This window comes from Cnephaeus nilssonii (genome assembly GCF_951640355.1).
Source record: "Cnephaeus nilssonii genome assembly, chromosome: 20".
In the NCBI taxonomy this organism is placed as follows: Eukaryota; Metazoa; Chordata; class Mammalia; order Chiroptera; family Vespertilionidae; genus Cnephaeus; species Cnephaeus nilssonii.
Window position 1 is genome coordinate 29,395,220 of NC_137091.1, and position 13,839 is coordinate 29,409,058.

The following is a 13,839-nucleotide window of genomic DNA, read 5'->3' on the forward strand; positions in this document are numbered from 1 at the left end:
CTCTCTGATGGGCAGCGGAACCCTGCAGAGCGGGGCAGGGCGGGAGGCCCAGGTCCTGTCCCACCTCTCCCATAACTCTGCCAAGTCATTCTTCAGTCCTCCGTTTCCTCGTTTGTAAAATGGGAAGGAAACCGTCACCTGTCCTAGAAGGTTCCTGTGAGACTCAAATGCAGTACATGCAGATGTACTTTGCAAATGGCAGAGTTGTGCTTATCGCCATCCCATCCGATCCCGATCCCTCATTTGCCTGATGGGAGGCATACCCCTGGGAAGGGTCCTACCCACTAAAGAAAAAGAACCAACGTGTTCCGTTTAAAGTTTGTAGGAACAAATTTAACATGTGGTTTTCAAAATTCACAAACTAAATAGAAAAGGAATTTAAACAACTAAGCTTTCAAATGGTGTTCCTTTGCCAGTTGCCACTTTTTACTGCCGTTAGCAAAGCTTAAAACTGCACTCACACTTCCGGAACTCGGAGCGATGGCTCTTCTCCGCAGACTCGTGCTGCTCCTGCCGGCTGCGTGCCTCCAGCTCTCCTGCCTCAGCGCCAGAATGCTCCGGTCCTCTGAAGGAGCCTCTCCCCTCCTCCCAGACCGGGGAGAAGGGCCGTGCTCTGGAAGTCATTTCTTCATGTCATGAGAAGTGGCTGTGGTGCTCTCTTTCCCCCCCCCTTACTCAGACATCTGCACAGGTTGCTTGGGGAGCATCGGGGTGAGTTTGCTCAGTGAGGAGGAGGGGAAAGCAAGGGATGCAGAGGAAGGGAGACCACCCAATCCAGTGGCTCAGGGAGACCCTGGAGTCATGCTGCTTCCGGCCCTGCCCACCCCACCTCTTACCTGGGGCCCCACAAGAGAGAAGTTAGAAGTTTTGTTGCCAGTTCCCATGTGACCCCCAAGGGGATGGTGACAAGGAAAGCCAACTGTCCCACCCTGTTCTTAGGAACAGTTGTTCTCTGGGTATGCTGGGGCCAGAGGGGAAAGGGAGAGGTCCCTTAAGCAGTCAACTTATTTAATGAGAACCTACTATGTGCCAGGCACCATCAGGCTCCAGGACTGCCAGATGAATAAGCAACTTACTCATCAGTAGGGTTGGGGCACAACTGAAGCTTTAAAAACTACATTTATATGTGTGCATGTGTGTGTGTGTACATATATATGCTTATAGTATCAAGCATAAGATAAAAGATATAGTTGAAATGGGACTATATATCATATATAATACAATCTATGAATATGATGTTTTATAAGTTACCTATTACATAGAAAATTTAGAATGCTCTCGTTATTTTTAGAATGTCCTTCTGGGTGGAATCGGGGTGGGCTTCCCGGAGGAGGTGCCAGGGAGCTGGATTTCGGGTAATACAACCACTGTGGTGAGGATGTTCATCCTGCAGTGATCCCAGTGACCCCACTGAAAACGGAAATAAATTATCATTGAGGAAAAAGTCAGGCTGTCTAGTTGCTTGTTTCACATACCCCTGAGAAACTGCAACCTTCTCGGTGATAGCAGAGGCTTTTCAGAAGATAACTTTTTTTCTGGAGTCAAATAGATGCTGTCACCAACATCTCCTCCTGCTGATGAGAAAATCACGTACCCACCCCTTCCTTGACCTGCATCGCCCCTCCACTTCCCTGGACTTCTGTGATGTGTCCCCAGGCCCAAGGCCATCCCTGCACACCATGTTCCTGTGTTCTGGGATGGATCAACTTACATGTTGACGTCCTAACTCCCAGGGCCTCTGAAAGTGGAAATAGACTCTTACTTGTAATTGGTTAGGATGGGGGTCACACTGGATAGGGCAGCGGGGCTGGCGGCGTCCTTATAAAAAGAGGGAATGTGGACTCCAGCACACACACACACACACACACAGGGTTTAAACACTCGGGTCCTCAGGTCATAGTGGGAAATGAGAGTCAGCACGAGTCAGGTTGGGATGCACCCACTGTTTATTGAACACCCCTTATGCAGCAGGCACCATGCTGGGCACATTGAACCCCAGAGCCCCCTGGGAGGCGAGTGATATTGTCTCTATTGTACAGACGAGGAAACTGAAGCTCAGAGGACACATGATTTGCCAGGGATACACAGCAGAGTCCCCCCAACCATCCAGGGTCAGCCCCTAGTTTTCTGACTTGGAAGTTCTCGTCTCATTGATGGAGTCCCTGCCCCAGCCCCTGAGGTCCTCCTCCAGGTCCTCCTCCAGGTCCTCCTCTGCGAAGTCATCCTCACTCGCCTCCTCTTCTTTTCTCTGGCTGCGCATCGTGCTCTGGGCGCTCTAAATAATAACCACCATCATCATCACAGCAACATCCATGATAATAACTGAACATCGATGACAATAATGGCGGCCACAGTATTGAGCATTTTCTAAATGCTTTGTGTAGATTTGTTCACCTAACATTCACCACAGCCTTACGAAGGGGGGTGGGGGGGACGGTTATTAGCCTCACTTTGCAGGTGAGGAATCTAAGGCACAGAGAGGTTAAGGAAGTCCCAAGGTCCCTCAGCTTGGGAGCAGTGGGTTTGGATCCAGTCGGCCTGCCTGGGGCCATACTTCCTCCGCTGCCTTTGGGGAGAGTGATTCAGAAAGTCAAGAGACACCCCCGGTCCCCTCCACACACTGTGGGGCGAGCTTCCCCCTCGCCCCCACCCGCTGGGTGACTGAACCTACCCTATTGGCAGGCGGCTGCTTCCAGTAGACTGTACTTAAGCTCCTTGGTTAATACCTAGAGGACCATCCTGAGCCCTGGCTTCTCGAGTGCACATTTCTGCAGGGCGCCTCTAGGGGGCGCGCGGGACACGTGGCCGCAGCCCCGCTGGGCTCCGTGCTTCATTGATTGATTCCTTTTCCAGGAAGCCCAGGTCAGACTCGCTGGCAGCGCCTCCTTCTCAGCGTCCCCTTTCAAACCCAGGTTCTCAGATGGCCTCCCCTCCAGTCACTTCGCTTTGTCACAGGTTTGACAGCCCCACCCCCGTGCTCACCTGGCAGGGGCGAGACCACGGAACAGCTGCGGAGGGAGCCGTGTCCCTGCGGGGCCGTGCGTCCTTGTGCCCATAAACTCCGCGTATCTTGGCTCTAAAATCCTGCCACGGAGAGACTCAGGTGGGTTAGATCCAATCGGGAAACAGAGATAGGGGGTGAGAGTAGGAAGATGGTGGGGCACAGCTAACACCGCCGGAGCCCCCACCCGCACCGACCTCTCTGGGAACCTCCTGTTCAGTATCCTATGTGACCTTACAATAACCCCTGAAGTGGGTGTTCTCATCCCGTTTTATAGATGGGGAAGCTGAGGCCCAGACGCTAGGTACATGTCCAGATCCGCACAGGAAAATTAGAGATCACTCCCCCTGCCCGCCCCCCCCCCCCCCCCCCCAACCCCCGGGAGTATCACAGGGATGTGTGAGTTGCAGGAGAGCCTGGCCGATGTGCTTCTGACCTCAGATGGTGGTTTTAAAGCCTCTCTACACATTCTTTGACATGTCTCCCACCAGGAGCTGGAAGGCAACCCTCCTCCCCTTGAATGCGGCCTGAGGGACTCACTTCTAAGAACAGAATGCAGGAGAAGTGACACTAAGTTACTTCTAAGGTTCGGTCACCAAAGGTGACAGTTTCCTCCTGGCTCTGTCCCGGGATGGACTCTGGCTCCTGGACCAGCCGCCATGCTGTGAGGAGGCCCACGCCACCCGGAGAGGCCACCCGCAGGTCTTCGGGCTCCAGGGCCCTGAGCTCAGGAGGAACCCGCTGTCGCCGTCTGGAAACGCTTAGTAATTGTTGGACAGTATGGCCCACGTTTTCATTTTGCACTGAGCTCTGCAAATCCCCTGGCCTGGCCTGTACCCAGATGGCAGCCATCAACTGCCAGACGTGAGCAAGCCAGCCTTGGACAGGGACCCAGCCCAGCTACGCCTGATTGAAAACTGACCACAGGCCCAAGTGAGGGCCACCCAGCGGCGCTCACCAACCCCAGAGACACCGAGGGACCAGGACAAGTGACTGCTGTTTACACCACGGGCGTGGCCGTCGTGTCATAGGTCACAGAGAACGCTCCATTTTCATCAGCTCAGGCGGGGTAACAAGCACCTCGTGCACATCCCAACACCAGCGCACATCGGCCTGGAGAGGCTTTTCTCACTGTTGACTCATTTGCTGGTTTTTAAACTGGGACCCAGGGGCAGAGGTTTTTTACATCAGTTCGTCAGAATGAGTCTTTCAAATGGTAAAAATTACACAATGTTGCCAACAAAAACCCGCTTCTATCAAGACAGAACCCAAATCGAATTCAGCCCAGGCCACCAGCCGGGACCGGGGCACCTGGGACCCACCTGCAGATCCCCCTCCAGGTCGTAGCTCTCCAGCGTCTGGAAGGCGCTGGAATACACCTCCACCGCTTTGGCGTGGAAGACCATCTCAATGGTCACGAAGTCCAAAAAAATTTTCTGTGGGGAGGGAAGTGCGAATCACATAAGCAACGCTGTCAAAAGGAGAGTCCGGGGTCACCTCGCCTGTGGACAAGCTGGGGGGCGAGGAGGCATTAGTCGTCTTTATGGGGATAGGTCCTCGGTCAGTGTTATTTTTAATTTATTCGAACAGAGCATGCGTCCCCATTCAAAAGCTGCCCTGCACAGAGCTTATTCCAGAAATGCAGAGGCCTCCTTTCTCAGAGAGGACTTTCTGAGGGGCGTCCTTCCCTCAGCTCTGTCACCCTGGGCTCCTTCGCCCTGCCTTTGCAGGCTGATGGCCACAAGCCTTCAGCCTCTGCCACCCACGGGCTGTGAGTGGGTCTTCCGGGAGAGGGAGGGGTGTTGCTGGCAGACATGGCTCAGCCCAGAGGCTCCCCTACCTGACGGGTTACCACATTAACATGCAATTAGATATTGGCTTCTCTTGATCAAATGGTTCAGCTTGTCTCAGTAAGCTCTTTTAGAGTTCCTACTGCCTGTTGGGCCCCAGTGGAGGCTCCTACTGTGTGAATGCCTAGTACAAGCTCCTACTGCGTGCCAGGCCCAAGAGGAGACTCCTACTGTGTGTCATGCTCAGCACAGGCCCCTTTGTGTGTCAGGCCCCAGCAGAGGCTTCTTTGTGCTTGGGGCCTACCTACTACAAGCTCCTACTGTGTGTAGGGCCCTCGCAGGACACAGGCTTGGCGTCAGGGAAGGAGCCTGAAGTTTGGAAACACACCAGGTAACATGGGAAGCACCTGGGAGAGGCGGGCCAGAGGAAGCCCGCAAGGCAGCCTGGGAGAAGAACGCGGAGCGTGTCCCCAGGCTGGTGGACATACCTGCCTCCTCCCCTCCTGCCCCTGGCAGGCAGGCTGGTGATAGCCGCGGAGAAGCAAGAGCCGGGTCACAGCCTCATGCTGCCTGATCCCCTCCAGCCTCAGTTTATTTCTCCGCACCGTAGGGACAGGGCAGTCCTGTCCGCAGAGCCCCACGAGAATTCAATCAGCTCTCAGTCTGCTCCCGGCGTCAGCACCAGCCCCATCCGGGAGCTTGTTCAGAAATGACCGTTCTCCAGCGCCCCCCGCCCCACGGAGTGGAGCCCAGGACAGGCCTGCTGCTCTGCTGTCTCAGGAGCCCGCCACGTGACTTCAGACGCATGCTCAGGTATGGGAACCCCTGTAGGAAAGTGTTCCTGACATTCTTTTAGGGGGCCTGGAGAGGAAATCTGATCATTTTATTAGAAGTGTGACCTAAAACCAATATGGTGGTAGTCATTATTTCAAGTTCTGGGTTTTTATCTCTTAAAATTTGGAGGGCTTTTGGGGGGTGGCTTGGTTAAGGGTCCCTCACCACCGTGACCCCGGAAGTTTAAAGGATGCGCACTTTAAACTGCAGCGGTGGTGGCCCCTGACCGTGGAGGGAGGCTGAGAATCTCGTGCTCTCACTGGCGCCTTACAGAGCCCTGTTTTCAGGCCGCAAACATCAGGTGCTTAATAATGGCCAGCTGGTGGCTTACGTCCTGCCTGCACCGTACATGCTTGAGCACTAATTACCACTGGGGGCTCATGTGTGCATTTGTTTATTTCCTCATTTCCCAAACATCTACTGAGGACTACCCAGGCCCCAGCAGGTGACAAGCCAGGCAGGGGGTCTGTGCTGTGGGAGGCAGGCATGGAGCGAGTTCTCCACCACACTCACCCCTCCCGGCTGAATGACATGCGGCATGGCGGGGCCTGTGGCACGGGGCAGGATGTCAATCCCATGAGGACAGACAGGGGCCTTGCTTTTCTGGCTGTGGTGTCCCCAGCCTCAGGCATAGCACCTGGCACATGGGAGGTGTGTATTGAACATTTGTTAGATTAAGGAGTAAACTAAACATATAATTAATCTGTCCCTGGGCTAACTGCCCCCATAGGGAGCAGAGCAGAGTGTATTAAGAACGAGGCTGGAGCCCTAACTGGTTTGGCTCAGTGGATAGAGCGTTGGCCTGCGGAGTGAAGGGTCCCAGGTTCGATTCTGGTCAAGGCCATGTACCTTGGTTTTGAGCACATCCCCAGTGGGGGGCGTGCAGGAGGCAGCTGATCGGTGTTTCTCTCTCATTGATGTTTCTGACTATCCCTCTCCCTTCCTCTCTGTAAAAAATCAATGAAATATATTTTAAAAAAATAAAAGAAGAAAGAGGCTGGAACCTGGCCAGCGTGGTTCAGTGGTTACACCGACTAGGGGGTTACATTCGATTCCTGGTCAGGGCACATGCCCGGGTTTCGGGCTCAATCCCCAGTAGGGGGAGTGTAGGAGGCAGCTGATCAATGATTCTCTCTTGCCAGGGATGTTTCTCTTTCTCTCTCTCTTCCTTCCTTTCAGAAATCAATTTAAAAAAAAATTTTAAAAAAGGAATGGGGCTGGACTGGTCTGGGAGTCCAGGCAATTTTCCCTGAGAGTCCAAGGCCTTCCTGGCAGAGGGCAGAGCCTGTGCAAAGGACCTGTGGGTGCACTTGAACTTGGAATGGCATGTCGACGATGAAGCTTGGGGGCGGGGCTGGGGCTTCTGCTGCCTTGGGGAGGATCTAGGCCTTTATCCTCGGAACAAGGGGAGTCACAGGAGGGTGTTGAACCTGGGGTGACAGATTGGGGCTGCCTTCGGTGAGATCCTTGAGGCTGCAGTTTGGAAAACGGACTAGAGGGAGGTCAAGTGGATGCAGGGGCCAGTGTGAGCAGCTTGTCCCTCAGACCCCGATGCCCTGTGGTAAGAGCTGGGCTCTGGGCCCACGGTTCTGGGCTGTGTTGGGGTGGCATCCGGGCGGAAGGAGGAAGGCATTTAGAACTTCCTGGAGAAAAGGAGGACGTCAGGGCAGGTCCTGTGGGTCCTTGTGTGGAAAGAAAGGGGGTGGGGGTGACACACTCTACCGAGTTCTCCTGGTGGGGAGGACTGGGTGGGTGTTGAGGGGCAGGGCTGCCGAATGTTGGCCACTGAGCAGGCCAGCTGGGAGGGACAGCTGCCCAGAGCAGCCGGCCTCCTGCCCCGAGGCCAGGATTAGGCTGGGATTAACTGTGCCGGGAGCTGAGTGGGCACAAGCTAACACACACTCACACATGCGCACACTCTCTAGGTGAACACACACACACACACACACACACACACACACACACACGGCACAACCAAGGCAGCCCTCAGTACTTCCAACACAGGCAGACCACCCCACCTGCAGGTCCTTCAGCTTCTGCGTCTGGAAGGCGTCCACCATCTCCCCCAGCTGGTGGGTAGTGCGGCTGGCGTCCGCCGAGGCCTTGTGCACGCTGGTCTCCGCCTGCCCGAGACGGACAATGTCAGGGGTGCTTCCATCCGGTCATCCTCGCCCTGTGGGCGGCCGGCTCTCCCGGCCCAGGGGGTCCCTAGACAATTTGGTCATCGCAGAAATGGCCGCGCAGGACCATGGCTAAAGGGGGCAGGCGCTGCTTAGACAGATTCACTTGCTACCTGCGTGGCCTCATGCAGGTCACTTAACCTCCCCGCGTCTCTGTCTCCTTGCCTGTGAGCAGGGGGCAGGGAAAAGAGCTACTTCCCAGGGTTGTGGTAAGAAGGAAGCCGTGGGCACCCGCTGAGCGGTTATTGTCACAGGTGCTCCACATGGAGAGCCATTAATTCCTGCCTGTGGAACACCCTCGAGTGAATCAACTAATTCCTTGGTTCCTTTGATCGACCTCTGTATGACCCCACTGCACACAGGCACAGCCTGGATTTTAGAGCGCCACGCCCTCGACTGAGTTCGGGTTGCCTCATCCGTCCCCTTGTGACCTTGGGGAAGTCGCCTTTCTTAGCCCGGGTTTCCTCGTCTGGAAGTGCCTACCCGTGTGAGTGTTCACCAGGTGACCTGAGAAGGGGGGTGACTGCTGACCGGCTGCTTGGTGTCCGTGGTGGACAGACCCCGGGGCTCCTGGCCCCCAGGCTCCCCCCACCCCTGACTTTCCTATCCTGAGCTCGGCACACGCCTGCCCAGGGAAGAGCTCACCTCGCCGTTGTGTGAGGCCTTTCATTACCTGCACGCGATCTACCGTCCCCAGACAGTCATGTGACTCTCACCTGGGACTGAGAGAGATGTTAAGGAGACAGGTTAACCAGCAGCCCCCACCAGAGGGCGCCCGGGACAAACGGTAATCCCGGCCCCGAGGCCCGAGGCCCCGGGCTGGACGCCAGGGGAGGATACGATCATTTGCCGATCCGAAGGTGACTTCTGCCTCAGTTTCTCCAACTTTTCCAGCTGTTTGATCTCATTATTCCGTGTATGTTTGCATTTCTTGATCTCGGCCTAAAGGAAGGAGGAGGGCTGTTTCCCGGGGCTGTGGCTCGGCCAGCCCCGGACACGGCGCACCCCACAGGGCGGCGCCCTCACTCACCCGCGTCTGCTTTATCTGAGGCCCATAGAATTTCAGGGGGGTGACCACCTTGGTCTCCAGCCTCTCGACCTGGGGAGCACAGACACGCAGAGAATCAGAGTGGATGGAGCCAGGGAGAGGCCTGGAGACTGGCCGCCTCCAGCCCGCATGTGTAGGGTCGTCACACACACGGAGCTGCAGGTGGGGCCTGCAGGGGGCAGGGGAGCAGGGGCGCCCGCCCTCACCCTACGGCTGCGATCACCAGCCTGGGTTCAGGGTTCTGCTTCTCTAGGGCTTGGACAATGCATCTCCTCTCGCTGCGCCTCATTTCCGTGCCTGTAAAATGGGTATAATGACAGTACCCACCAGGGATGGATACAGGAATCGGACCTGTCGCTCTATTTTACTTCTCCAGACTGCCTTAGGACCTCATTTGGGATGCAGAGCTGACCCTAAGAACACAGCGGGGTCGGCGAGGGGGACGCCTCACACCCCTGAGTCCAGCCTGATACTAGACACTTGAATACACAATATCAGTGATGGTGATAACCACAACCAAGGCCAACGTGAGGTGCTTACCCGGTGCCAGCATTGCTCCGAATCGAGAAGTGGCACCCTGGAGTCAGCCTCGGGATGCCCCCCGAGGGTTCCTGAGAACCTGGATTGCCAGCGTCACCCCAGAGATTCCGCCTCCGCAGGTCCAGGGGCGGCCTGGGGTCTGCATTTCTAACACGTTTCCAGGGAGGCTGCTGCCTTGAGGACGGGCTCCCTGCACGCCTGGCTCCCCCACGGCCAGGGGCGCGCACTCGCCCCTGCCCCTTCCGTCTCCTTCACTGAGGCTTCTGACGTTGTGAGGATAAACACAAATCTGAAACACGATTTCCACAGCCCACGGGGAAGGGGCTTCGCTTCCCTTTCCTGGAAGCACTTCCTTAGAAGACTTGCCATTGCGAACCCCTTCTCCCTCCCTGTGAGATCATCTGAACCTTTGTCCAAGCCAAAGAGGCCTCCTGGGGGCTTTATGACCCAGAGCGCAGTCTTGTCTTTGAGACACCCAGGAAGGCAGCGAGCGCCTCCGAGTTCGGCCCTGGTACCCGCTCCAAGCGGTGACCCCCCTGCTTGTCATAGAAACGTGAGACTCCCCTTTTCCTTTGGGTAGAGGCCATCAGCTGGCACAGGGGCCACCCAGTCCCCAGGTGCAATCAGGGAACCCTGCGGGCAAAGGTGCTGAGCCCCCTGGCCTAGGACCAGTTCTCCCTCCCGGAGAACCCGATCGCGCGCCTGCCCGGGAGGGCTCCGCGGCCTGGCTGCACCGGGCTGGCGTTTGCTCTGTCTCCCCGTCACTGACCCGATCTCCTGCACCTTGCAGGCCTGGTGTACTGCTCATTGAGTAGAAAAGCTTGTTTTGTTCTTTTCTACAATCACGGAGAGGAGATTTTTGGGGTTGGTAGGATATTTTTATTCTTACCATGTTTTCTGGCCTAGAAGATGACTTATTAACCCAGGAAAACCTTCTATACGCCCAGTAGTCTTATACGCCGGAAAATACGGTAATTATTTTCCTAATCTGCTGCAGTCTCCTTGGCCTCAGCCCCCAGGATGTCTGTCCCTGCTCCAGGCCCTCTGGGCCCCGGAATGCGCCTCCTGCCTGGGACTCAGGAGCCCACAGCGGCAGGACGCAGGACCGGCCTCCCGGGCCTTCTGGCCTTGTCCACCGCTCATCCAGCCTCCAAAAGCCTCCTGTTCTTAGTCCTGTAAACGGAGGTATGGCCCCCCACACCCAGGGAGGAGGTGTCCCTGGCTGTGGCCCCTGCAGGGCTGCCCCCACCCTCTAGCTCTGGCCTGGCTCTGGCCTTGGGGTCTCTGCAGCCCGCTCACCTGGGCCTGCCCTCCCCCCTGCCCCCCGGGCCTGCCTCACCTGGGCCTGCCGGTAGTCCTGCACTTTGGCCAACTCCTCGGCAAAGTTCCTCATGGTGGCCCGCATCTCGGGGTTCTCCGTGTTGGCGAAGTCGATGAGCTGCTTGACCAGCTGGTCGGCCTTGTCCCGCAGCCGGGCTGTCTTCCGGGTGTAGGCGGCCAGCAGCGAGCAGAACCGGCCAAAGTACTTCTCGGCGTTGGTCACTGTGCCCTCCATCGCCCTCACCTGGCTGTCCCTGAGGAGGCGGGGGCCTGAGGGGGCGTCTGGGCCGCGACACAGGCTCCCCCACCATCACCTTCCTCCTAGGTGGCAAGCGCCCGGGCAGGCGTCTGTCCCTGGGACGGCACTCAGGGTTCGGTGTCAGCCCCTCGAGGCAGAGGTGGGAGCCCCGCTGGGTCACAGGGCAGGCCAGTGGGGTTCGGCTCCAAGCACCTTCCCTGCCACCCTCCGGAGGGCTTTTGTCCCCTGGCAGAGCTGTTCTTAATTTCCTGGCCGCCGCGGTCTCCTCCTCCTGCCATTCCCTCTTCTGTCTTATCCCCAAGTGGTTGACATTCTCCTTCTCTAAACCTTGAAGCTTTATGTTTAAATGGATGAACTTTCTGGGAGACCAGTTTTAGGCTCCCAGAAACACTGAGTGGAAAGCTCAGCGAGGTCCCGGCACTCTGTCCCTGAGCACCCACACTTCCCAGGAGTACCTCCTGCCTCACGGGGGGACCTTCGTGACAAAAGATGAGCCCATCGTGACGCGCTATTACCTAAAAGCCATCGTTTACATTAGGGCGCATGGCTCACGCGCTGTCTGTACATCCTGTGGGTTTCGACAAATGCCCGCCGCCCACGTCCACCGTCACATGCCACAGAGCAGTGTCCCTGCCCTGAAAAGCCGCTCCATCCGCTCATCCTCCCCCCTCAGCTCTGCTGAATTTAGTCTCCCCTAAACACCCCGGCACTCACCTCCCGCCCGGGGCCGCTCCCCAACTCCGCGCCCCTGTCCCCGGGACCCTGCTGCCTCTCTCCAGCTGACCGGAGTCCCCTGTGCAACCATCCAATCACATCCCTGAAGCTGGAAACGGTGAGGAGGGCCCTCGTCCTCCTTCTAACAAACCCTGGCTCGTGCACCACGTCACAGTTTGCGAAACACGCCGTGTGCATCACTCGTAAGCAAGGCACTCATACTATCAGGGTTTTTCGTGAACGAGTAAGCTGAGGCCCAGAGAGGGGAAGCGTCTTGCTCAGCGTCACACAGCTGCCCGCAGTATCAGCTCCCGCAGGTGGAGTCCTTGCCCCCATCAGCATCACCTGAGGCACAGGTTAAGCATGCAGTTCCCCAGGCCCCTAGCCCTGACCTGTGAACCAGAATCCCTATGAGGGAGGCCCAGGGAGCTGCATTTTTTTTCAAAAAAGCACATCAGGTGATTCAGAGACACCCTTGGGTTTAGGACCCTCCGAGGAAGCAGGCGTGAAAACAACGGGTTAAGGGGCCGGCGAGGTGTAAGAGAGCAGTGATAGAATCAGGCCGAGATTGGGGGGTCGAGACATTTCCACAGAAGGGGCGAGGCCTGGCGGGCTTTAGGCATGAGGAGGGGTCTTCCAGGTGGAGGTGAGCGAGGGAAGTTGGGGGTGGGCCCTGTGAATTGGCTTCCTCAGAGCTGTGGGCAGGAATGCTGGAGAAGTGGACAGAGGCAATATTCTGGACGCTTTCTTTTGACCTTGAGGAGAGCGGGGTGTCGAAGAAAGCTCACTCTCACCACTCCCCACCTCCCTGACTCCATCCCCATCGAGTCATCCCAGCTGCACCATCTGTCTGCATGCACCGGGCCCTGAAAACCCAGCCTCCCCCTCCCACCTCCCAGCCAGGGCCAGCACCGGGACTGAGCCACTTACCTGAAGAGAACAATGTTCATTGTGACCGGAGGCCCCAGCTGTCCCGGGCTTGAGGAATCAGCACGGCGCCCCAGGGGTCCTGCAGGCCCGTGAGAAGCAGGGCAGGGCTGGGAGCAGCTGCGTGGACCTGGCTCAGGGGACTCTGCCACCTGGTTGCTGGGCAACGGGGCCACTCACAGCTGCCCTGGGAGGAGACTCGGCTGGTTGCCTGACAACCCCTCCCCAGGCCAGCCTCTCCCAGTGGGTTAGGAGGGCCTGCCCAGCCCTGCATTGGCCAGGGGAGTCCCAGAGAGGCCCCCTCTCTCCCCTTGCAGGTGGAGGTTCTTGTGGAACAGGGCCGTGTCCTGGGTCCCCAGGAGGTGGGCTCAGCCCTGGGCCCAGCTGTGTTTGTGGGTCCTGTGTGGTGAGAGTGAGCTTTCCTTCCAGGAGGCCACAGGCCTTCCCCGGGGGGCCTGGGAAAGGCAGGCAGGTCCTAGGAGGCCTGGTTACTCAGGAGGGCGTGTGGGAAAGCACAGAGGAGGCCGGGGAGTCTCCAGGCCTGTGGCAGAATGGAGGGGACAGGGCATCTGCCCAAAGGAGCATCTTAACCTTTTGCACTCGGATGTCGAGTGTGACTCGACACGGTTAGCGTTAGAATTAAAGAACCGAGAAAAAAGCAAGCGAGTGCAAAGGGTTAATTGTATCATCACTTTATTGTTTTATTATAAAAACGATCTGTTCCTCATTAGAAGAGAAACAAGACAGAGATAACACAAAAAGGAGAACATATAACAGCACATATAAAATCGTACGGATTAAATACATTTTACTAATCGTAATACGTGTACATTTCTGTGTATCTACATTTTACCTCAAAGAAAGGCATAAGAAACTAGTAACCCTCCCTCCCTGCCTCCTTTCTTCCTTCAACCTCCCTGTCTCTCTTTCTCTAACTTAATTACCGACTCATGCAGGTGATTCTCACCCTCTATCTATACAAACGTCTAAGCGACCGTTCAACTGTTTGACCGGTAGCTATGATGCGCACTGACCAACAGGGGGCAGATGCTCGACACACAGGCCTGGGACACATGGAACAGGCTGATGAATCTCAGAGGGAAAGGGGGAGGGGGAGGGCGGGAAGAGATTAACCAAAGGTCTTCTGTGCATACTAGAGGCCGGTATGGATATAAGGATGCATATGCATGAGGCGGGGTCTCTCGGTCTGGCCTGCGGGGATCGGG

At 56.6% G+C, this 13,839-nt stretch overlaps 1 protein-coding gene across 1 annotated transcript; it reads right to left on the reverse strand.

Moving 5' to 3' along the window:
* Positions 1-2,119: 2,119 nt before the first annotated feature.
* CIBAR2 (CBY1 interacting BAR domain containing 2) lies at positions 2,120-12,636 on the reverse strand (the record flags this gene model as incomplete). Its single annotated transcript, XM_079759761.1, has 8 exons — positions 2,120-2,275; positions 2,983-3,084; positions 4,324-4,437; positions 7,644-7,748; positions 8,646-8,747; positions 8,836-8,904; positions 10,733-10,967; positions 12,617-12,636. The coding sequence occupies 8 exons, from the start codon at positions 12,634-12,636 to the stop codon at positions 2,120-2,122; spliced, it is 903 nt and encodes a 300-aa protein (XP_079615887.1).
* Between the last annotated feature and the right edge of the window lie 1,203 nt (positions 12,637-13,839).